Genomic DNA, 26,372 nt, shown 5'->3' with positions numbered 1-26,372 from the left:
TTAAAGAAGAAGTGGTATATAAATGCAGTGGAATACTACTTGGCCGTATAAAAGAATGAAATTCTGCCACTTGTAGTAACATGGGTGGACCTAGAGACTATTTTGCTCAGTGAAGTAAGTCAGACAGGGAAGGACAAATACTATATGATATCACTGATATGTGGAATCTAAAAAATAATAAAAACAAATGTATATAGCAAAACAGAAACAGACTTACGGACACAGAAAACAAATTAGTGTTACCAGAGGGGAGAGAGAAGGAAGGGAGGGGTAAATTAGGGGTATGAGATTAAGAGATACAAACTACTATGTATAAAATAGATAAGCAACAGGGATATATTGTATATAGCACAGGAAATTTATAGCCATTATCTTGTAATAACCTTTGACAGAGTATAATCTGTAAAAATACTGAACCACTATGCTGTACACCTAAAACTAACATAATACTGTAAATCAGCTATACTTTTTAAAAAAGTAACCGTATCATTTTTTATTCCATTTTGTTCTTGGTAAGAACTTGGAGATTTATTCTTGTACACATACTTGTTCCAAATCTAGCAGTGAGTGACAGTTGGAGTTGTTTGATGGAGGCCTCATGTCACATCTCTCTTCATTTTGTTTCTCTGTGGAGGGTCACAGTCCTTGTAATTGGGCTTGCATTAGCAACTAGTTTGTGCAGTTATCCTAGGGAGATAATTTTGTTATTACAGGCATTATCCTTTCTATTGTAGACCGTTCTGGGGTTGACAGTTGGTGAAGCAAAGGTATGACCTACTACTGGTGGTCAATGTAATTAGCAAATCTATCTATAGGACAGAATTAAAGTTGCTTTAAATGTGCTACCTCAAAGTACGGTAGTGTGAAACTTAGAAGTAAAAAAAAAAAGAAGACTGCATGTTGAAAAGATGTATGGAAGTATAGAAGTATCTGAAGATAAAAAGACAAGAACTCACTAGCTCCCAACAGCTCCCCTGCCTTAGTCTCCAGTAGCTCCCTTATTCCCTGGCAACCATGGCTGACAGTGTGGTTTAGAGTCTTCAGAGGCAAGTTTTCTTTGTGCACACAGGTATGCAATTTTTAAAAAACAATTTTAAAAACTTTTTTTTGCAGTTTCTTTTTTCTTTTAATATATCATGAATATCTTGTTAGTAAAATAGGTCTTGTACTGTGTTAAGTGTTGCATGTAGTAATACATACTCTGGATATATTTAATCATTAACATACTGAAGGATTTTGAAGTTGTTTTCACTTTTTTCCTACTATGTGAAGTGCTGCTGTGACCATTCTTTGTGTATGTGTGGATTTGTGCAAATGCTTTTGAGGAATAGATTCTTAGTAGTAGAAATGCCAGAAAAATTGGTATCGGCATTTTGGGTTTTGTAATTGCTGCCAAATTTCCCTCCAAAAATTACCAGTTTTTCCCTTAAGTTTTAATTAGAACTTGATGTTTCCATAATATGATTTTTATTTTGTTCTAAAAAATTGTTGAAATATACAATCATGTACACATGATCATCTTCACATGAAAAAACATTTTAGCAAATGAGAAGTAATCTTAGGACTTCTGTCTCCTAATTGGGAGGAGTCACATCTCTGACACGTCATGTATTTGATAGGGTAATGCAGAGACAGCCAAGTTACTTTTAGCCCAATACCCTTTATCCTTTCTCTTTTTACCTCCAAATCTTGCCTTCCCTCACACCCTATAGCCATCTCTGACACTACCCCAACTCTCATAATTTTCAAAGAATTGTTACCAGCTGTGATCAGTTTCCTTGCCATCCCTGTCTCCTTTAACTGATCCTAAGTCTCCATGTTGGCTAGATGAGCTTATTATTCCCATCTCCCTCCCTAGAGGTTTCTCTTACCTCCCACTGTAAGAGTATTCAGAGTGTTTAAGAGCTTAGAAGTTAGACAGCCTACATTAGAATTCTGTTCCCTTTGCTTTCCAGCTCTTTGAGTGGAGGCAAGGAACTGAATCTCTTCAGGGCTTTGTTTTCTTATTTGTAAAACGTGGTTAGGAAAAGAGTGCCTATTTCATCAGGTTAGGAGGGTTAAAAGGGAGTAAATCTGAGTTGCTATTATCTCCATCATTGTGATGTGGCAGTTGACGTGAGTCTTCAAGACAGTTGAGGAAAATATTTGTGAACCTTTTTTTTTTCTTTTTTTTTTTTGCGGTACAGGGGCCTCTTACCGCTGTGGCCTCTCCCGTTGCGGAGCACAGGCTCCGGACGCGCAGGCTTAGCGGCCATGGCTCACGGTTCCAGCCGCTCCCAGGCATGTGGGGTCCTCCTGCACCGGGACACGAACCCCTCTCCCCTGCATCGGCAGGCGGACTCTTAACCACTGCGCCACCAGGGAAGCCCTGTGAACTTTTTTTTAAAAAACATCTTTAAAAATAATCTGAGCAGGGCTTCCCTGGTGGCGCAGTGGTTGAGAGTCCGCCTGCCGATACAAGGGACACGGGTTTGTGCCCCAGCCCGGGAAGATCCCACATGCTGTGGAGCGGCTAGGCCCGTGAGCCATGGCCGCTGAGCCTGCACGTCCGGAGCCTGTGCTCTGCAACGGGAAAGGCCACAGCAGTGAGAGGCCCGCATACCGCAAAAAAAAATAATAATAATCTGAGCAAACCATTCTTGGACCTTGCAAACATAGTAGATCTCTTTTAATAAATCTGGAGAGCCAGGTTATGTAAAAAAGACTTTCTGAGAACTGTGCATTTAATTATTTATGTTTGTGTACCAGGTAATTGCTAATACATTAATACATTTGTTAGCTAAGTTATGCAAAATGACTTACCTCTTAAGCATAGAGTACTCTGAATTTTTTAAATGAGCATTGGTGAATGTACAAATATTTTATTGCTTTTTATCCATATAAAATACATGATTATTTCTGTACATGAATAAGTATATCATTGAACTTCTGAAGTAAATTAAATGATAATAAGAGATGAGTAATAAAGTCAGGTGAGAGGAAAAGAATAGAAGAAGGGCTATAAACCCTGACAGGCCTATTTGAGTTCCCTGAAATATATCCTGATTACCATGCTACTTATTTATTTCCTGGGAATTTAGCTAAAGGGAAGGTGGCTTGTTGAGGGTGCATGCCAGGGCTCCCTCTGTCATTAGCCTGCAGGCTAAGGAAAACAGGTTGTCCTCTAACAGCTCCTGGAGAGGACACCACACTGCATCATGGCAGTAGAATTACATGGACTGACCATTGAGAATAGGTGATAAAGGATCTGGCTCTTTTAGCCACCACAAAATTGTATATTGAAATGAAGGCATTAGTCACTACCTCGAAATGGGGATTTCAGTAAGAATAAAATTTAAAGCTCTTCTCAAGTGTGTGTTTATTCAATGCACATTATTTTTCAGTGGTCTTCTAGTTCTTGTCCTCTCTAAAGAAAGATTTTTTTCTGAGCCTGAATCTCTAAAGTTCGCTGCCTTGCCTTTCCTCTCTTGGTGCCAATGGTTGATGTCAGGATTTTGCCTTCAGCTTATAAGACAGGTGTACTGGTGTCTTTGTAAGCCACAGACTTAATGTTTCCTATCTTTAACAGCAGGCACTAAAACTGTCGGAGATGGCATTCTTCTATAGGTCCTGCAAAAGAGGCTGAATTAATCACCTCTGCAGTGTAGACATCTGCTGCCTGCATTCTGCCTCTGTAGACTGAATTTGACAATTTAATTTTAACAAAAAAGAACACTGCTACATAAATATAAAACGCTTAAAGCATTATTTGGACAATAGTGTTACTAAAGCAGTTAGGTCACAGTTAAGATGAACATGTAAACTAAAGCCTTTCACTTCTTGTTTGAATTTGTTTTCCAGCAGTTTAAGAAAAAAGAAAGCTTTAAGTTCCCCGTTAGAACCCAAAGCTGTGGATAATTCCACATACCAAACATAGTATAAGCCAGTTGTGAACATGTCTTAATATCTCAGTTTAAAATTTGCAGAATGATTTGGTGTTGCCCAGTGCTTAGAAGTGACTGTTTTTGTGACAAGAGACAGATATCTCAGTCAATATGTCCTAAATTTACTTTAGTCAGTACGCTGGAGAGGCGTCTGTCTGATGACTTAGGACCCTGAATACTTTTCAAAACTAAGATCCAAAATGTGCCACCATGTTTAAGATTCTCTCCAAATATAGACTAGTGTTTCCCAGCCACACTCCCCACCCCCACTGCCCTTGCCTTTTTACCTGTGGCAAAGATTCTGATTCAGTAGGTCTGAAATGGTGCCTAAGCATCTGTTTTTCATGGTGTGCCTCTGGAGTTTTGATATACTCCTAATTTTGGGAGCCGCTGGGGTAAGAGTTTTTGATATTGGGGTAAGTCAAAACTAAATCTGAACCAAATCAAGTAGCAGTCAGGGAAAGCCAAAGACGTGGACAGTAGTCCTTCTTGTCTCTGAACTCTCCTTTGCTCTTCTCCTGTGGCATTATGTAAGCAAGGTAGGAGGGTGAATCAAATCCACACACCCTAACTGGGAGTGAGAGACAAACTGTTTCACTTTTTTCAACAGATAATTTCACTTTCCCTGAAGGCCTGAAACTTTGAAGAGTTAAGCCTCAGTAATAAAATGCTCACAAAGATTAATTATACACTTGTAAAAGTTATAGCATTTATAATTATAAATATAAATAAGGGTTAAAAAATATGATAGGTTTTAAAACACTTTAATGGATCATTTAATTTACATACACAGGTTCTGGTTCCTGCCCAACTCGGGGAATATCTAATAGCAAATGTATAAATACATGAATTATGATTCTCTTTGCATACCTTTCTCAAAGCTAAATGCTGAGAGGTTTGTCTTTGATTATAGACAGCTGTTAACAAGTAGAAATAAATTTTGCAAATCTACATTTTATACAAGGCTTGGGCAATACTTGAATGCATGTAATCAAGACATGTTAGGATTTAAGTGTTTAAACTTTGGCATTAAAGTTTAATAAATAGGACTTCTCTGGTGGCGCAGTGGTTGGGAATCTGCCTGCCAGTGCAGGAGACATAGGTTCGAGCCCTGGTCCGGGAGGATCCCACATGCCACGGAGCAACTGGGTTCGAGCACCACAGCTGCTGAGCCTGCGGGAGCCACAACTACTGAAGCCCGCGCGCCTGGAGCCTGTGCTCCGCAACGAGAGAGGCCACTGCAGTGGGAGGCCCGCGCACCGCGGCGAGGAGTAGCTCCCGCTCGCCTCAACTAGAGAAAGCCCCTGCATAGCAACGAAGACCCAATACAGCCAAAAAAAAAAAGTTTAATAAATAAATTTGCTCTTTTGGGGGGGGTTGTTGTTGTAGACATTAATTTCCTGGTCTGTAATGTAAAGTATACATGTCTTTATTCCTAAAATGTTGAGTTGTGTTTAGAGTAAATTTATGTTTTATTTATCAACTGATTACTAAATTTTTTATTCCTACATTATAGAAGTTTAGGGTTGAGGAAGTGGAGGCCTGTCTTTGTACAGTTGTATGTCTGTGTCTGTGAGTCTGTGTCTTTCTCTAGAATCAAAGGGATGAGCTAGATTAGGGGTTACAGATATAACCCCAGTAGTTAGTTAACTCTTCACAATGTTGTGTGTCCTTAAATTTTCCTGTAAAAGAGAAACACGCTAACAGATCTCAGTATCCTTCCTTAAATTTATCTTTGATTTACGGTTGACAACTGCTGCCTTGATACCTTCAGGGTTAAACTTGAGCTCCAAGGTTCTGGGATATATTCTTCAGCAGGGGAGAGAAATGGGAGACCGGATTTGGCATTGTGGCTGTGGACAAGTCATAACCACTCTGAACGTGTTTCTCCTTCTGTAGAAAGGGGATCATAGCTATACTCACCTCCAGGGGACACTGTGAGAAGAAAATGAGATAAGGCATGTGAGGATACTTTAGCAGTGGTTCCTTTCTGTTCCTTTCTTACCTTTTCTTGGTAGGGGTGGAATGTATTTATGCCTTTCTCTCTCCCTGTTTTCCCCCCGTTCCTCCCAGTACTTGATTGCCTGATAATGGCAAACACCGGCTAGGTGTTAGGAGGCAGTGGTGAACAGGGCAGATATAATCCTTGCTCTCTGGTAGCTTAAATAACTCCCTACTTGGAACAGCTTTCTCTGCCTTCTGGAAGAGCCAGTCTCTCCTGCTCTTCCTAATAGGCTACTCGTTCCCGTTGCTGTCCTTCCTCATTCTCTTGCCCAGCCTTTAAGTGTTGGCCTTCCTTAGGGTTCCATCTTAGACGCTCTCTTTACCCTGTATTGCGTCCCATAGTATATCCAGCTCCCTACTTGAAATCCTGTCCCCTCTTCTTGGCCAGCTATCTCAGAGGTACTTGAAATTCACCATGTCTAAAACTGAACTCATGGACTTCCCTGGCGGTGCAGTGGTTAAGACTCCGCATTTCCACTGTAGGGGGTGTGGTTTCAATACCTGGTCAGGGAACTAAGATCCCGCATTCTGCGCAGTGCGGCCAAAATTTTTTTTTAAATAATAATAAAATTGAGCTTATGATCTAAACACTGCCCCTCCCTCCCCCGAAACTGATCCTGCTCTGGTGGTCTGTGTGTCAGTGAGTTGTCCAGTATTTCAATCCAGAAAACCATGTCTCTCTCAGCCCCCTGATCGCCCATATCTCATGTATCTACTTTTTCACCAAGTCCTTTGGCTTTTATATCCTAAATTTCTGTCAGGTTCTCCATTTCTGTTCTCACTGATGTTTTTTAAGTTGCCATTATTATCCTTTCTATTATTGTATCATCAATATATCACCCTCACCGTTCCACTCTTAAATATTTTTGCTCCCTATCTATTCTCCACACTTTAGAGATATTTTTAGATACATGAATATATTCATGTGGTTTCAAGATTTTAAAAGTATGAAAAAGGTATTCAGTGAAGAACCTCCTTCCCTCATGTAACTGGGTTGCTCATTCTAATCATTCTTCTAAGATATTTTATGCATAGGTAAGGAAATACTAACACATAAGCTCTTTTAAATCTTCTTAATGTAAATGTTCATTTACATAAAAGGTGGCACAGTATGTATACTTTCCTTCACCTTGATTTTTTTTTTTCATTCCACAGTGTGTCCTGGCTATCTTTCCATTGTAGTATGTAAAGAATCCGCACATTCATTTTTATGGCTGCATAATATTCCATGACAGGAATGTTGAAATTGATGTACGTCAGGACAGAACATCTTTTACTATCTAGAGTATTCCATTCTTCCACTTCGGATAACCTTGTCATGAATTCCCATTCATTACTTTTAGGGAGAGAAACTAAGCTCCTCACTTGTCAGGGCTCTCTGGCCTGGCAAGAGTTGTCCCTTCTCTTCTCCAGAGTTGTCTTGTATTGCTCTTCTTCCTTATCACCTACTTTTGGGTTGCATGGACATGGACTATCTTTTGTTTCATCCACGTACCATGTTCCTTTATGCCCGAGACCTCTGCCTAAGCTCTTAGTCTCACATGCAGACCCAGTGCTTCCTTTTTCTGCCTTAATTTATCTTCTAATCTACCTAAGGCAGATCTCAGCTCAAATTCCATTTCCTCAAGGTATGCTTATTCTGCCAATTCAAGGGTGGGTCAGAGCTCTCTGATATGATCTCCTGGTACTTTGTCCTCTTCTGTAAACAATTAGTTCATTTATTATTATATATTTGTATGTGTGATTATTACATTTGATATTGATTTCACATACTTAAACCAGTGTTTCTCATATAGTGGATTGCAACCCATTATACATTATGAAATCAGTTTTAAAAATTATGACAAGCCTTTTTAAAAAATGAAATAGTATAGAAAATATCAGACCTCTTCACTTACAATAAGGGTATTTTTTCATCATACCTTTGCTTCAGATTAATAAATAGGTGTGATCATATAAGTGTCCAGGTACACAGGTGTATTGAGTATGATATAAATTATATTTCTTATTGTGGGCCTTAGTCAAAAAAGTTTGAAAGCCATTGAACTAGATGGTAAATTCTGTGAGGAGAGGAATTCTATTTTGTACCCCAGTCCATCCCCAAGTCTAGCAGAGGGCACTCACTCAGTAAATATGTCGGCTGAATGAATGAAAGCACACTTTTTCAGGGAGGTTCACAGACCCATTGTCTTCCTCCTAGGGACTAATGGACCCTGCTTCTAAGCACATGTTAGTGATTATTTCCTCGGCCAGTTGAGTCTGCATTAGATCATTAAAAGAAAAGAAGTGTAGAACCATACCTACACATGTATTTTTTTAAGGGTTGATAAGGCAATGAAACACTATTGAGAAGAGATTTTAGATTTAGTTTTTGTATTACTTATGAATCTTAGGCCTTAAGTACCATTTTATTTTATTTTATTAATAAATAATGAAACAATTTTCACCTGCCTAAATATCTGGGTAATTTTTGAGTTTCTAAGGTAGTCTACACACAGGGCTTGTTACATAGCTGTTATCTTTTATGCGTACTTCAGCAATAAAATATTTACGCAGTTTTGGCAAGGTGATACTACAACCTGGTTTAGTACAACAGCTGCACTGCCTGTTCCCATGTGGCTTGATTTCCCTTTTTAATCTTTGGTTTTCTGCAACTAAAGACTTATGTCAGCATGTAGTTTATACAGCAGCAGATAATGGTGAAAGCTTCTTGAATTAACATAGTAAAGAGAAATACGCTGCTGAGTTTACTTTGTTTCATATTTTTCTGATGTCTCTGAAAAACATTTTACAAACGTGCCCTACACAGTAGAGCTTTTATAAACATCTCATATTTACAATGAGACATTTTTGTGAATTTTTTTTTTCTTTAGGAAACCTGTAAAGTCATCTCCAAAGGTATAGTCTCTGATCTTAAAAAAGGGAAACATCTCAGCTCTAAAGTCATCGCCCTTTGGCTTAGCACAAATCAGCAAAGTTCTGGCAATAAAAGAATAATTTTTACATTTATTTTCGGTCATACATTTGTATGTATATTGAAATTGAGATTGGATTAAAAAGTGTTTAGGCAAAAAATACAGAATCTTAATTCTTTTCAAGTTTATTATCAGAGCCCTTTTAGCCCAGAGTTTTTCCTAGCATATGTGTTATTTTTTTCTTTCTATTTCTAGGTGCTCCTGATCCAACAGCAGGTGCTAGTATAGATGATGAAAACTGCTGGCACTTAGATGAAGAGCAGGTTCAAGAACAGGTTAAACTGTTCCTTTCCCAGGGCGGGTACCACGGATCAGGGAAGCAGCTTAATTTGCTCTTTGCAAAGGTATGACTTTTTATTTTTAAAGAATATTCTAAATATATACATTTATATAAAGTATATATGATCATGTTTACAATAGGATAAAGGCTTCTTTTTAAATTCTTATTTATTTTTTTAAGAACTGGAAATTCCCTGGCGTTCCAGTGGTTAGAACTTGGCGCTTTCATTGCCAGGGCCCCAGTTCAATCCTTGGTCGGGGAACTAAGATCCCGCAAGCCATGTGGCATGGCCGGGGCGGGGTGGGGGGAAGAATAGACTAAGTTATTATCAACCATTAGAGACTTCTGTGTTGCAATGCAAGCATTAATTTACTTAGGTATCTTTAGACAAGATATGGGCCATTTTTGTCTTTCTCAGCTCTTATTAATAAAATGGTGGCAATTTATACAATTTTGAAAAACTGTTCAGTACTAAAAATAAAATAGCTTAATGTTATTTGAAATGCCATCTTTTCAATTTTTTTCTTCTTCTAGTTAATTTTCCCAAGTAGAGCATACCTTTGAATATAGTCCTTAAGATGTGCTTTATATAATTAGCTTAATGTCGATATCTTTAAATTAGTTTCAAGAGCATAAACTTTGGAGTCAAACAAACCTGGGTTTAAATCTCAGTTCTAAATCTTATTGAGTGTATGTACCTTGGCAAGTTATTTAAGTCAGTTTCCTCATCTATAAAATTAGCTAATAGTAGCATATCCATTCAAGTTGTTGTGATTATGGTGTTAAATGATAATGGTGTCTAACAATAGTTGGGCCTTGCAAGTAAATGTTAATTTTCATCACCAAAATTTGATAGCCCAAGAAACAAAGTTATCTTCATTATAAGTTCATTGTGAACAGAAGCTGTGTCTGTTGCTTTACACAGAACTCTTAGTACCATAAACACATGTCTAAATACTGGATAAAATGCTTTTTAAATAATATTAAAGCAATGTCTTTTCATTGGGGGTACAGCCATCTTTATAGATAATGTATTCAAATTGGCTTTAAGGGAACAGATAACTGTGTTCATTGATATTTCTGTTAAACAACTTCTCTAATATTCATAATAATTAAAAGCTTTTGTAGTTCAGAAGAATTAGAGTAAACTCTGTTACTGCTTATAGCCAAAAATTAGTGTACTCTGATTAATGAAAACCCTTTAAATGAAGATTTATCCTGGGACTTCCCTGGTGGTTCAGTGGTTAAAACTCCACGCTCCCAATGCAGGGGGCATGGGCTCAATCCCTGGTCAGGGAACTAAGATCCAGCATGCTGCGTGGCGCAGCCTTAAAAAAAAACACAAAGATTTATTCCATATACCATACTTAGGTTGCCAATTTTTCAAGAATTAGATTACAGTAAAAATACATTTAACTCTAAAATTATTTCACATGATTTAATCATTCTTTGGTAATTCATAGGCACTTCAGACTCTTGTAATACCTCACAGTCAACAGTCTGAAAATTAATTACCATTAGGCTGTAATTAATGTATATGTATTTGAGTGTTGGTTAATAGTTCTGGTTTGTATGCTTAATAGTAAAGCATTTATTTTCATTGCTATTGCTAACTGAGTAGTAGGTTAGAAATTTATTAGGAAAATAAATACTAAATTAAATCCATGATATATAGAGGTAATATTAAAGTTTTGGTATATTTAGACACACAGGAAGTATTTCATAGATTCTCGTATCAGCAGAGAGTACACTGTGGCCTAGTGGAAGCAATGTGAAAGAGGTATTAGACTGGCCTGCAGTTGCTATATTTATCCTTATATATGATGTACACATTGTATATGCCATATGAAGTAAGAGCAACATCTAATTTTGGAAATGGCATAACTTCCAGAGTTAAGGCAGATCTGGGTTCTGATTCCAGTTGTTCCTCTTGTCCTTTGGACAAGTTACTTTACTTCTGAGGGATGGCTTTATAATTTGTAAAATGGGGATTATAATCTGGCCTACTTTATATGGTTGTTGTGAAGATTAAAAGGTAGATATGAATGTAAAACTCTTTAGCAAGATGTCCGATAAATGGCAACTCCATTTCTTTCTCCTTTTTAGTACTTCTTAAGATTACTCAAAAAACCCTCTGGGAAGCATACCCTTGTGATTCAGTGCAGAAGTACATTTGAGTTCTCTACAAGGCTCAAATTCTGAAGCCTGGTTTGGGGTGAGGGTTCCATTACTTGTCAGGGTACAGGACTGAGGCAGAACCTATTGATCTAGAGGTTTAGGCTGCTTTTTTGAAGATCTGCTGTTTCCTCCTTCATGTGGCTTTCACGTAGAAAGAATTTTGAATAAAAGGACTCCCCTCTCCTTATCTACTACTTATGACCTTGCTCCACTAATTTTCTACACAGAGAACTGATGTTCAGCTGGGATTCCTATTCATTGAACACATAGCGGTACACACTTTAAGAATGGATGGATTCATTTAGGATTTCCTGTAGAGCAACTTAGTCTTGTGTTTCTTTTCTTGTTTTCTTGTTTATTTGGGAAATGTAACAGAAGAATAATGGACAGAGCTTGAGGTTCCAGCAGAGAAGCCAAGTTAACTTACTAGGTCAGTGGTTATGATTCCGCTTCAAGGATTGCTCATTTGGAGCAAGAGACTTCTGAACCTACCGCCCTTTACATTTCCTCTTACCATTGCAAAAACAGTCCCATTTGAGTGAATAGAAGTATGCTGTTGCTCTTTTCATGGAAATCCTCGGTGAGAAAGAATCTAGTGAAATTACTGATTTACCTCAAAAAATGAAGCACTTGTAGAACTTGTACTTGAATATACTAAAAACCACTGAAAGAGGTTTAAATTGTACAGTTTAAATTGGTGAATTGTATGTACATGAATTATGTCTCAATAAAGCTTTTTAAAAAAAAAATGGAAGGACAGATGCTATTATTATAAACACTATCAGATCAATTCAGAAGATCTCTAAAGAGTTCTCAGTACAGTGCTTTAGACTCTACTACTCTGGTGGTAAGCGCAATCAGTTAGGGAGTCAGGAAGGTGCCCAGTGATTTGTCGTGTTTATTTTGGTATTATTTTTCTGTAGGCTGACAAAAACATTTTGGGGGAAAATTGGGAAGTTACACAAATTTCTTTTCCTCGTGTGGATTCTAAAACATAATTTTAAAAAATCAATGGTCAGTTCTCTGATTAAATTGCCATTTAGGACAGAGGCTCATTTTTTTTGTTTTTTTGTGTTCTTTTTTTTAAGGTTTTTTTTTTTTTTGATGTGGACCTTTTTTTTTTTTCTTTTTTTGAAGTCTTTATTGAATTTGTGACATTACTGCTTCTGTTTTATGTTTTGTTTTTTTGGCCACAAGGCATGTGGGACCTTAGCTCCCTGACCAGGGATTGAACCCTCACCCCCTGCATTGGAAGGTGAAGTCTTAACCACTGGGCCGCCACGGAAGTCCCTCAGAGGCTTGTTTTTAACAACTTTTGTTTGCTTAAGAAGGATGGTATCAAGACTTCACCACCACCACCACCCCACCCTCCCTTCCCAAAGAAATAAAGTAGTCTGTCTCTGTATTGCTGTTCATTTTTTAACATTTTTCTGAAGGTCTGTTTTTTCCCCACTAGGTGCGGGAGATGTTGAAGATGAGGGACTCAAACGGGGCCCGAATGTTGACTTTGATAACAGAGCAGTTCATGGCTGACCCTCGTCTGTCACTTTGGAGGCAACAAGGCACCGCAATGACTGACAAATATAGGCAGCTCTGGGATGAGCTGGGTAAGTATAAATTTCCTGATGGATTGCCATTGAGTTGTGTGTGGACAAAGACCATGGTTGAATGTTTAAAGAGCATGGTCAGAGTACTGCAGAAGAGAGAGCTACTTTTATATGAACTTGTTGCCATTATACACTGGTTACAAGAATAGGAAGAATGAGGCATTTGCAGGAACCAATCTTGGCAGTGTTTTGGGGGAATTGTCTGATGTTGAGGAAAGCAAGCACAGGATCTGCTTTTAAATATTTGAAAAAAAGAGCTATATTTCAAAACAGGTATTTGGTATAATGGAACTGATTACTTATTTCTAGACTGATACTGTAATCAGTTCAGCTAAAATTTGGCTGTTTTCCCCTTTTGCCCACATTAAAAGTATCAAAAGTTGCTTGAATATTCATTTTATTTTTTTTGTTATTATTGACTCAGATGGACTGTTGATTGTCAGAATGGAAAAGACACGGCAAACTCTAATTTTTATTGCTTCCCAAATCCGTGGTGGTAAAGATATAAATATAGCAGGTGGTTGAAAAAATGAGAAATCTACTACTCATGTTTACTGGGAAGTTTGGGGGGGGATGACTCTTGTTGCTCAGTGTTCATTGCTAGGGAAATTAATAATGTATTTGTTATCTTGTCTATTAAGAAATCTATATGTGACAAATGGAATTTTTGGCAAATGCCTGTATTAATTTTACGTTATGCATATATTTATTAGAAGATCCTAGTTTCAGTGTAATTGAATAGTAGAAGTCTTCATACCTTCACCTTCTGTCTTCCTCTTGGCTAATGATGGACCTCATCATGCTATCGATCCCATGTCTTGACCAAGAGAGGCTGATGTCTGTGAAGATACCACATGATAATAATGCTTGGAAGGGGCCTTTGAGATGAACTGTTTACAGATAGGGAAACTGAAGTCTGAGGAGGTTAGAAGACTTCCACAAAATGACATAGTGTGACCTAGGGTTGTACAGCAGGTTGGTAGAGAATTGGACACCAAAGTTTCCTTTTTCCCATTAATAGGATGTATGTTCAGGAACTGGGCTGTGTATGACAACTCTTTTTTTTTTTGCGGTACGTGGGCCTCTCACTGTTGTGGCCTCTCCCGTTGCGGAGCACAGGCTCCAGTCGCGCAGACTCAGCGGCCATGGCTCACGGACCCAGCCGCTCCGTGGCATGTGGGATCTTCCCGGACCGGGGCACGAACCCGTGTCCCCTGCATCGGCAGGCGGACTCTCAACCACTGCGCCACCAGGGAAGCCCGATGACAACTCTTGTTTGTTTTGTTGTTTGTTTTTTAACGTGTGTCTGCTATTTGCCAGCTGTTAGATATTTGTTGACCTTTTTCCCTAATATTTTTATTAAGTATCTTGTAATAACTTAATCTTAGTACTTCCCTTGGGTCACCTGAAGTAATGCTTAGTGGCCTTTCCCTCAATCAAAATTTAAATCAATCTGTAACTACAGTGGATCCTTTCAATGTATTGGAAGGAAATGTTTGGGGGCCCGGTGTGATGGTTGGAGAACACAAGTGTAATGCATGGTTTAAACAAAAATTTTTATAGAATACTGAGTGATTTACAAGTAAAGACTCCTCAGTCTTGTAACTCTGTAGTAACTGTTGAATTGACTAGTTGGTTTATGGCAGTAAAAAGGATTAGCATTAAAAAAAAAACTATTATTGGATTAATATTAAATGAATAAAATTTAAAGAGCTTTGGTACTTAAAGAAGCTTAGAATTAACAAATAACTAATTAGAAAGAAAATACCAACGAAATTTTTTGGTTACCAAAAATATATATACAAGTGATATAGTTAAATAAAATTTTCAGGGTTTGCATTTAATCCATTAGTCGTATTTCACTTTTGCAAGTTGGCTTTGAAAATTATGTACCTCAGCCCTCAATCAAAAGGATTAATTCTCATTGGGTGGAAGTTTCCACTAGTTAATGCTAGTTATACCCTCTGATGGACTACTTTTCTAGTTACGGACCAGGCTTTAAACAAGTTCTTTGATTTCAGTCCAGGATGAAGAATACATATTCTTGCCCTGTATTTTCTTTTTTCACAAATCACCCTCTCCCTCCCCGAACCCAATCATCACTAGACTGCTATAAATTCTCCTACATGCTGTGATGGTGAGCAGAGGTCACTTGCCATTTTAATGAGTTCTAAGTTCTGTGAAGAATCTCGTGTAGGAGTAACAATAGTTATCACATCTTAATATTCATTCACCAAAAAAGTTAACTAAAAGTTGCTTCTGGACTTCAAAAGGAAAGAATTTTGCTTCTTAAGAAAATGGGGGAATTTGACTTTGTGCCCCTGCACAGGGCTCACATTGCTTCAAGGCTCTGCTTTGGAATTAAATGCTGAGCACTGCCAGATGCCAGACATTGAGAAGAGGCTGAGTTTTGTCGGCAAATGGGATCTGCAAGTTAATTGGTGTTTTCTGCAGGCTTCTGGCTGTGAAATGAAATTGGAAGCCCTTTAGCCACATGGATAATACAGGACCTGAATACAAATGTCACATGTCACCATCAGGACCCACTGTGAGACAATAGTGTTCCCCACTCCAACACTGCACCATTACAGATCATTTAAATATGGGGATTACATTTAAACTAAAAGCCCCATTTGCCTTTTACTGCAATTTAAATGTCCTCTTAGCAAAAGCTAAGTGACAAATTAAATGAAAAAAGTGCCCACATTTTTAAAGCTGTAATGCAAAACAACCTTTTATTGCTTCTCATGTGCCACGAATGAATCATTATACTTGTCAACCCTAAACCAAGCCATAATTGGAGCAGCTACTGTTATCAAAGTAGGGCCGCTCTGTGACAGCTTAATAAAGCTGAAACTGTTAAATTAAATCTCAGATGCTTAACTCCTTAGCACCAGTAGATTCGATAGGTCCATTTCTGGCAATGGCCAGTACCCCAGGAGAAAAAAAAATTCCTGGCATGAAAACCTTAATCTGATGAAAGTGTACTAGTAAGAGTATCTTAGCCAAGTAACTGCTTCTTGGCAGAGAGATTTAGAGGCATCAGATTGTCAGCCAGATTACAAAATTGTATTTTTTCATAGGATCAGATATCCCCCTCCCCAAGATTTACAACTTTTTGAGTATATGTGATTTATTAAAATTTAAGTACCGATGTTTCAAAATTAGTTTTAAAAATAAAATATATTCATTTAACTCTTTCTTTCTTTCAAATAAAGATACACATACTTATTTGAGATAGCAAAAGGCCCAATTTCTTTGCCCCATCCTCTGGCTAACAAAGGAATGATTATGCTCAGTTCTTTCCTAAAATAAATGCCTATGATATTCATTTGGTCTGAGTTAATTTTTCTGATTTACTCCCTGATTTTCATAATGTAGTGTGAAATAGATACAGATGCATACTATTAAGATCCTGTTTAGTGCATCTCATTTACAGATACATTTATCTTGAATGTGAATCAGTTTTTCATATATTAATTTTACTTTCTCTACATAATGTTCATTTTCCCAAACATATGGCAGTCTTCTGAAGATGAGTGTTGTTGTATCATGATCAGCTATAAGAACATGTATATATTAAAATCTTAAGACAGCCCATTGCAACAGTAGAGGCTGCATATTTGGCAGTGGCTACACATCTTTGGTAGAGCTATAGAGTACATACCTTTTCAGTTGTGTTCTTTACTCCATGCAGATTTTCTGGTATACGGATCACAGAAATAACCCTTGGATCTCAAGGGTTATTTCAAGCCCAGTGCAGATTGGTGAGCACACCTACTGTTAGCCCTAATGGCTGTCTGTTCAGCACATTTAATTACTGTGGGGGTCTTTAGGGATGAGGGGATATATTGTAACCTCTCATCTGTGTTGATGGTTCTCTTTCCTTAAATGTCTTCCAAGACTGTAATTTTATTTTGCTTCATAAAACTATAGGTTGTGGCTGCCAGTCTATTAAAACCTAATTAAAATGGATGTCATTAGAGGAAACAGTTAAATAAGATTTAATTACAGTTTTAGCACAGGGAAAAATTCCTAAATTTTCATTTTCATAATATGTATTGCATAGTATGTTTCTCCCCCCCCACCCAAATTTTAAACACTTTCTCTCTGAGTCATGTGTTTTGCTCTCTAGCATGTAACCTTGTTTCTTTGGGAGAGGCTGGGCTGCCATTGCAAGAGCCTTACTGCTCTGAGCTGTGCTCACTCAGTTCACAAGAACAAGGTGGTATCTCTGAGTTCTTTTCAAAGCTTTTGATACAGGTACCTCACTGTGTGTGAGCAGAAATAGCCATAGTTAGATGTTTCTTTCTAGTTTGCATTTCCTTATTAGGCAATAGATATAATATTCCTTGGTAGGGTGCTGGATAGATAGAGTGAGTATAAAGATTCAGGGGACTTGGAATCAGGATAAATCTACATTCAGCAATAGAGAACTTAGCCCACCCACTGGGACCACAGATATTGCAAAGTACTAAAAATTACCTACTCCATGGACCTAGAACCCTGTCCCAGCTATCATTGCAGATACAAGTATTGGCCTCTTTTGCACCCACCCACATTTTTTCTTGAATAAGGAAGAAAACATATGCTTAAGTCACACATTCAAAATGGTACTCTAAGTAATAGGAGGGCCTTTGTGCACAGCCAGAACTAAGATTATAAAGGCTCTGCTTTGGAGGTAACTGTGGAGAAATTTCTGGGATATGCCGTCTTACGTCTCCAAAAGCAAAAGGCTTAGTAATTCCCCCCACTGTTTGGAGCCCCTTACTTAGTTTTCTGTGGTAAATTCAAACTCAGGCTTTCCACATTTTGAAGTTGATGGTGGCTAGTGAATAGGCTAAGGAGTGACTGCTTCTCATTGAGAACTGGAAAGCGTTCCAGTGTAGTTTGCCATATAAGTTGATACGTCTTTGCTAGTGCAGTGGAGAAAACAGCAATTCCCAGAGCCCCCTTGCAGCAAAAAGATGTCAGTACAGACTTGGAAACTTCCATGTAGCTGTAAGTGTAGTATGTAATCCTAATGAGCCACATATCAGGGAGTGCTTGTCACCTACCCGTTTGTCTTCCCTGGGTGCAAGGAGAATATAGCTTAACCACTTACACCATTTCTATGCCTTCCTGTTAACGCTTCTTTCCAGAAGTCTTGTGGTGGTTTCCTGATCAGTATGTATTAAGCACTTGCTATGTCAAGGAGAATAGATGTATTAAATATTTGATTTTACCGTTGACGATGGTACCGGGAGTATGGAGGGAGTAGAGATAAAATCATCAGGAGAAAGGAGAAATCAGAACAGGCTTGAATGAACTGCAGCGCACTTTGATAGAGTAGTTTATTCACATATGAGTGAATAAGTAGACTGAACTTAACATGGTTTTACAGGAATGTTCGTGGAGGTGAGTTGTAGGGGAGAAGTAGTGAGAATACTACAGAAAGAAGGAATAACATGAATGAAGACAGGGAGAACTCAGTGGGGGATGGTGAAAAGGTTCAAACTCGTTATCCAAAATGTTGTCTTTAAGATTTTCAGTCCAACCTTGTTATCCTTCGTTGTTACTTAACTTCAGGGGGAGGAGGAGGAGGAGAGAGAGTAGACATTACAGGATCTAGATTTTTGCTTTATTTTCCATTTTGGTCCAGCTACTAAACATAATGCAGGTGCCAACAATTATTTATCAGGCACTGTGCTAAGCACTTAAGGCATGCGTTATTTTATTTAATTCTTAAAACAACCCTGTGAGATAGGTAGTTATGAGCCCCAGTTTTATAGCCAAGAAAACTGAGGTACAAGGAGGCCAGATAACTTGCCTAAGGTCACAGCAGCAGAGCAGGAATTTGATCCTATGTGTCAGTGACTTCAAAGACTTAACCACTAAACTAGATACCATCCTCAACTTATTTTTTTTTTTTTTTTTTTTTTTTTTTTTTTTTTTTTTTTTTTTTCTGTACGTGGGCCTCTCACTGCTGTGGCCTCTCCCGTTGCGGAGCACAGGCTCCGGACACACACAGGCTCCGCGGCCATGGCTCGCGGGCCCAGCCGCTCCGCGGCATGTGGGATCTTCCGGGATCGGGGCACGAACCCGTGTCCCCTGCATCGGCAGGCGGACTCTCAACCACTGCGCCACCAGGGAAGCCCTCCTCAACTTATTTTAAAAGACTAATATGCCTCTCTTCCTGGCAGTCTCTCTCCTCAGAGGAGAACAGGGACAAAGTCAAGCTCACCTAGATGGCAGTGAATCCTGCAAAAGCTGCCTGTCCTGCCCTGGGTCCACCCGCCCCATGGTCCCACAGTCCTGATTGCAGTTGTCAGCAGAGCTTACCTAATCTAGTTGCCCATCTGTGTTCACAGGGGCTCTCTAACTTCAGACTCTGAAAAAAACACACTAATGTAGAGTAGCCAAATATATGCTGTTGATTGAGAACTGTATTATGTAATAAGTGTATCATAATATACAGATACTACATACTGTAGATGGGGTACATTGAAGTTTTGGTCTCATTTTCCAGTCCCTTCTGTTATGGAGCCACTGAAAACCCTTAGGTCACTGTCTTTGTCCTGGCCTGTGTTTACCTCCTGTGGTCTGTAGGTTCTGCAGAGCCCCTCCTGCACATGGGCTAGGCCATCCTACTCTGGGATGGGGTTGTATGCTCCTGTCTCAGCCTCTGTTTTTCCCCTCATTATTCGGAGCTCCCTCTAAATACAGAGGCTTTGTCAATTGTATTGCTCAGGAGGCTTTGCTTCCCTCCAGCACTGTTCTCAGAATGTCTGTCTGCTGCTGGGTCCTCATTACTGGGGCCTGGTTTCTTTCTCTGTTGTGTGGTCCTACTGCTGTTTGTCTCTTAAAACTGAGACCTCTGTGTTCTTGGGTCAGAGGGCTCTGGGTTCTGTTCTGCTGTGGGGATGGGAAGAGGGGTTTATTCTCTGCTGCTTTAAGTCGGCAGAGTAATTTCTAGTTTGGGTCAGAAGTTAACCAAAAGAGAGAATGCATGTTTCTATATGGTGGGCAAATCTACGATAAATACTTCCTGTGTAGTACTATCAACCATCCTTCTCTTGACTGCAGCTGCTAGGCCTTAATTATCCATTCAATACCCTGTATGAGAAATAGTGAAAATAAAGAGAAAAATTAAAAATACATATTAATAGAAGATAGTAGATTCTTGGGATTAAAAGAGATCTTTACAGACGATTTGATCCTATTTAGCCAATTGGAGACTCTTAAGGATATTCATTGTCGAAATTATTTAGGTGTACAATTGAATAATTTTAACAACACTTGGGGATCAACCCCCTTGTGTGTTTTCATAAAACTCTTCTAAATATAGACCATGGAGATTTGACTAGGAGTTAAGATGTAATACACTTTAGTGTTCTATATTATACATGTAGTGTGCTGGTAGCATTGTTTGTACCAAGAATAAATTCCAGTTACTCTATTTTATGCTGTCTTTCTATTTATAACATGAGTCCATCAGTGGTAGATTTTGTTCTCACATTCGTGGCTAATAGGAATGTCAGAGCATTGGTATAATGTGTTCTTTTCTTCCTCACCACAATTTCAGAAAAGTTCTCTCCTTACTTTTCTCACTTCTTAAAAGTTAGTATTGCACTTGCCCTCAAGAAACTGCCACCAAAGGGAAATCTGGCTGGGGGAGTCTCCTTCTTAGAATGTGGATCTCTAGAGCATCCCATCGTGGTAGAGCATAGGAGGAGTGAGGGAATAAAAACGAAGAAAGACAGGCTGGGGATCATTTCCTTTCACCATTTCTTACCCTGAAGTGGCAGCATACAAAAATTAACGAGGTCTGAGAAGCCTCATTTTAAGCCATCTGCAATTCCCAGGGGCTTCACGGGGAATCAAGGATGCCAGGAGCTAGAATGAAAGAAGGGGAAGCCAAGGGAGGACTGCAGCAGCCACTTAGGCTGTTCTCTGCATGTGCTGGCACCTAGCAAGGTGCTTTGCAAATGTTGTCATGGTTCATTTAAGCTTAGGTGGGCTAATGAGGTCAGGGGAGAACCCAAGGAAAGGAATAATGGTTGTCACTTAGATGGGGAGTTCAGACCCTGCCTCGCAGAGCCCCCCTGGGGTGGGGCAGGAGGGAGAAGAGTGTGGTAGGAGGAGGCAGGGCCTTCTCCTGCCGGTAGAGCGCCTCCTGCCTCTTTACACACTAGGCTTTCCACTAAGATTTCTCTAGGACAAAGGATTCTGAGATTTAAAATACGTGCTTGACAGTGACTATCTTCAGTAGGCTTTTAAACAGCCATTCATCTTAAGGGTATACCTGAGAATGACTTTTTTATTTATGTAAATAACTTTCCCTTATATATTTTAGGTGGAAGGCAGGCTGGCAAATGATTTGCGGTAGGTGAATCTTCGTGAGGCTGCTGTAAGCTTGTCTGATAACTTCGTAACATTGTTTTTAGTGCTCAGGTTCAAAATTCCAAATTGAAATAAGGATAGGACTCTATGTAAAGTACAGGTGCCATCTGACATTAAATTGCTTGAATGAGTTAGTAGATCTTAGACTGATGAGTTAGACTGATCTTAGGGCTATTTTCTCCGGCTCTGATCTAGAGATGAATTGCCAGGAGTAGTGGTAGTAGTGGTTATGCAAAATGTGGCTCGCTCCCTCAATACTATGAGCAGCGATAACCTTTGCAATGGAAATCCAAATCTCTGTGATTTTGAGCTATGACCAGCTGAGCCTTGTTGACCTCAGGGTGTGCTTCCCAGCCCCCTTTTGGGTAATTTAGTAAATTTAAGAATTTGCTTCAGCAAACCTGGAGGAGAGAGAATCATTCATAAATTAGGAATCAGACTTAAGCAATAAACAATCTTGAAATGGCTTAGATTGGAAGCCACAGTCTTCCTTTGTGGATGAGCAAGGGCTGAGGGGGTTCTATGGGAGGATCCTAAACAGGACACTTGGTCAAATATAAGCTGGGAACGGGGAGAAAATTCTGTTAGGAGGAATGCTTTCAAAATGCTGCCAAGAGCACAGAAGTCTTAATTCACCTCTCCCCCACCCCATCTGCCCCCAACACACACACATTTAAAGATTTGATTAATATATCCAGCAACCTATTCACCATACATATTGATCATACCCAGAAACTGCTCTTTGCTAGACAATTAGGATCCTGTATAGACCAAGTAATCTGAGAGATTTTTTGTTTGTTTGGAAACCATTACACTACTCTCTGTGGTTAATATTAATAGTCTTCTTGTCAGTTGCTGTCTTTATTGGGGCATTTAAACTAATTTCATGGCCATCCTTGTTCGTCCCTGTATTAGTGTCCATTTAATAATCTCACCCTACTTTTTTCCTTCTTGTCTACTAATGGAACACTGAAAGTGATTCATTTTTTAAAAGTTAGTTTTCCAGTAAAGGTGAGAAGAAAAAACATGCCTGGCATAGAGTTGGTGCTCAGTAAATACTTGTGAATAAAAAGTGAATGAATAATTGAAGTGTAATGCTAGACACCTATCTGGAAGCATTAAGAAGTAAGCTTTTTTGGTGTACTGAAAACAGTGATGGAAAGGCATTGATCTTCACTGTGTCCTCAGTTTTCCTTTCCTACCCTTCTGGTTTTTCCTATCTTCCTGCCCATGTACAAGTGAATCTTCACGGATGTCTGTGTACTGAGGAACACACGTGCGTGCACACAGATGCACACTGAAATATAAACACAGTTTAGGATATGGAAGGGCAGTGATTCCCCCTTGCCATCAGTGCTGCACGTAATCTATTGCATTAATTAGCTAGCCAGTGGGAAATGCAAGGGAAGTGATTATACTATCATACACAATACAATCAGCATGAAGCACTTGTCAAGACCAATACATCAAAGTTTAATTCAGTAATAGAATGAATTAGAGCAAAATGAAACATTCTGTTCTTCAAGAAATTCAGTACCCATCACAGATTCTTTCTGAACTCTATAGAAAAGGCAGTGTATTAAGAAATTGTTTTTAATGAGTAAAATTGCAGTTCCAATATGACAGAATACTATAAACCCATTTCCTTGGGGTTGTTACACAACTGTAGCTGAAGCGTTTACCTGTCATCAGTATTCTATAATCATAACCATTGGTAAATTCGATTATTTTTGGTAGGGCTCCTGATTATCTGTTGTCCTAAATTAGTTCTCCATGGTAAAAGTGAAAGGAAGGTTGTTGTACCGGTAGATCAGGGAAGCACTTATCTGTAAATACGGTGGACAGTAGAGTGCCTTACCAGTGCAGCAGGCAGATTAATAAGAACCTACTGCTTATAGTGCCCTATGGTAGGCACTGCCACTGGGGAGCTTATAATCTAGTTAGAAAACAGAATACGTGAAAAATAAAAAGCAGCCCAAGTAAGACAACAGAAGAAGTGAGGTTATATAATGTAGGATGTGTTTCAGAAAGTTTTGAGGTTAGATCTAATATATTTATACTGTAAGTCACAATTCTGTATCAATTTGTAATATATATTCAAAAGTAATTCTTTACCACACTTAACCAGGCATGTTTTTTCAAAGGGGCAAGTTGAGATAAGTTCTGTCTTAAACAGGATTGTTTCAGTGTTTAGAGCCTACAACTAGAATATAAAGAACAGGGTTCTTGGAGCCAGACGCTCTTTAAGTATGGATTCTGAGCCTCATATTCACTAACTGTGTAACCCTGGACAAGTTCCTTATCTTAGATAGAACCGCAGTTTCCTTATCTGTAAAAAAGCCATAATGAGGATTTTTGAGGCCTAAGATAAGATAATGTAGATAATATACAACACTTTCTTTCTCATCCCGGAAGTCCTTTGTCTATGCTGGGAAAGTGGGCCCAGTGGGAAGCTTGTAGGAGAGAGGCACCCTGAAGGCCTAAAGAGTATTTTCAGAACTAGATTTATATAGACTTGGAGTCATGACTGTTGGATGAATCATGGCACTGTTTACGAAGACAGTTCAGTTAAGCAGCCAGTGCAGAGCACGTGGGAAGTGTTCTTGCAGGTTACCACATTCCTTCTCCTCATTCTTGACTGCCCTCTTGTATCTCAAACTAAGACGCCACTGGTCATTGTGCCTTTTTCTCTTCTTTCTACCTTTCCTGGCTTTCCTTTCCTCCCTCCCTCAAAAAGGAGAAGGGTGGTGAGTGGTGGAGGAGCTGGCTCTGGTCATTTCCTATAGAACCAGGTTCCTCATGAGGTCAGCGTGTTTTTGATGAGCTGTGCATGTTGACCCAGTAGCACTTGAGCTGTGCATGTTGACCCAGTAGCACTGACAAGTCAAATGGGATGGAAAGGCTGCATATTAATTAGATGAGGGCCACAGGTTTGCCTGAAAGGAACATTATCCAGGATACCAGTTAGCTGTTTTGGAATATCTGTGGTTTATTTTCTTTCTTGACCACAAAAAGATGGTTATTCTACTTCCATCTTTTCTCAGAGCCTGGGTAGATGATAACCAGTTGTATGCCATTTTGCTGAGGGTTCAGCCCTGCTTGACCTAAGTAATCTCAAAAACTCTCTCTTTACAGTGTCCCTGAGGCTTTATTTTGAAATTTCCCCAGAAGTATTTTAGTGAATTAGGAACTAGTATACCAAATTTAAAGTAAAGAGAATGTTTTTACCAGTTAAACGTATTTTCCAAACATGGGTTACTAACATATTAAGACTGAATTATACTGAGAACGATACTATAATTAGGGTCACAATTTTTGTGTGGTCTGACCCAAGAAATTTTGTGACTACAGTTTTGCTAGCACAACTAATTCTGCCAGTGATCTTCTATTTGTGACTGCAATTAGGCATTTCATGGCCTCTAAATAAGTATAATTAGTTAACTGGATCATGCATGAAATTCTAGCCTCTTATATAATAGCCTCTGAGAATGAAAATAAATATTATAAATATTATGAATTGTTTTATAACTATGGAACCCTGGGAAGTACCAAAAGTGATTGTTTTGTACTTTGCCTACTACTATTTCATAAGAATAAACATGATATTAAAAAGTAGAAATTAAATTTTCCATGTGAAAGTCTTCATTTTCCACCTTTGAGACAGAGGAAAAGGGAGTCACTGGCCTTTCTTCTTCTCACCTTTAGAGAAGGCGGTATTGGTTGCCCTGCCCCTTCGTTCCCCACTTCCCACTGCCACTGCCCCTGTGCTGACTCCAGTAGCATTGTACACCTCATATCTTCTGGAAACTAGGGAGAGGAGCACATTTATAAAGAATTCCAAAGTGTCTTTTATAAAAAATGTCTAGCTTTTATATTAATTACTGAATTGATTTGCATATTAACAAAAACTCATGGGGCTTCCTTGGTGGCGCAGTGGTTGAGTGACGCAGTGTCCCCCCGTGCAGGGAACACGGGTTCGTGCCCGGTCCGGGAAGATCCCACATGCCGCGGAGCGGCTGGGCCCGTGAGCCGTGGCCGCTGAGCCTGCGCGTCCGGAGCCTGTGCTCCGCAACGGGAGAGGCCACAACAGTGAGAGGCCCGCGTACCACACACACACACACACACACACACACACACACACAAGAACTCATGAAGTAGAAAGAACTTTAAAAACAAGTTATATTGATTGTGGGGAATAGCAAGAGATAGAGAATGGCCAGCTGATTTATTCAGTCACAAATCATAATGCTCCACCCAGCAATACACCCAGCAGGCAAAGAGCACACTCAGTCACACACAAGTGCATTATCCCAGAAATGCTGATGTGACTCCACTCTAAGAGACCTCATATTAGTACATCATCATATTTTCAGAGAAAACAGATTTCTTCTGACTTGAATAATCAATCTTGAATTGTAAGTTGAGCTTTTGATTGTTTATCTGCTGTCTTAATCTGCAGTGAAATTACTTATTTGCTATGCCTGTCAGTCCTGAAAAATACAGAGTTTTCATTTGTTTCATTAGATCTTTTTAGATGGACCTGTGGTAGGTTTTTGTTGGATATGATTCCATTAATATATATGGAACATGTTCTAAGTATATGAGTAGGTGGTTAAATAAAGTACAGGGTTTATTAGCTGTACTTTTAGGGTACTTCATAATTTTCAACAATAATATACCATTTGTATTATACTGCTGAAATATGAGTGAGCGGATCAGTGATTCTGTCAAAAGACTAAAATCATTGATCTTAGAATTCATATATGCTAACTGCACATAGGAAGCCTCACTTACAGAGGTACTTTTTGACCACGTATCTAGGCAGAAGGCTAAACACCATAGTGTTTAAGAGTGTTAGTTTGGGGCTTCCCTGCTGGTGCAGTGGTTGAGAGTTCGCCTGCCGATGCAGAGGACATGGGTTCGTGCCCCGGTCCGGGAAGATCCCACATGCCGCGGAACGGCTGGGCCCGTGAGCCATGGCCGCTGAGCCTGCGCGTCCGGAGCCTGTGCTCCACAATGGGAG

General features: G+C 39.2%; 1 protein-coding gene across 1 annotated transcript in view; it reads left to right on the top strand.

Moving 5' to 3' along the window:
• Positions 1-26,372, top strand: part of ZSWIM6 (zinc finger SWIM-type containing 6) — a gene marked incomplete at both ends in the record, with an annotated part of 208,632 nt that overhangs the window by 142,781 nt on the left and 39,479 nt on the right. Inside the window, 2 exons of the mRNA XM_079701866.1 lie at positions 9,098-9,246; positions 12,817-12,967. Of these exons, the coding sequence (XP_079557992.1) occupies positions 9,098-9,246; positions 12,817-12,967 (300 nt within the window). The remainder of the gene's footprint in view (positions 1-9,097; positions 9,247-12,816; positions 12,968-26,372) is intronic.

This window comes from Hyperoodon ampullatus (assembly GCF_949752795.1).
Source record: "Hyperoodon ampullatus genome assembly, chromosome: 4".
NCBI lineage: Eukaryota > Metazoa > Chordata > Mammalia > Artiodactyla > Ziphiidae > Hyperoodon > Hyperoodon ampullatus.
The sequence above is the reverse complement of the archived record's forward strand: the minus strand, read 5'-3'. Positions and strand labels throughout refer to the sequence as shown.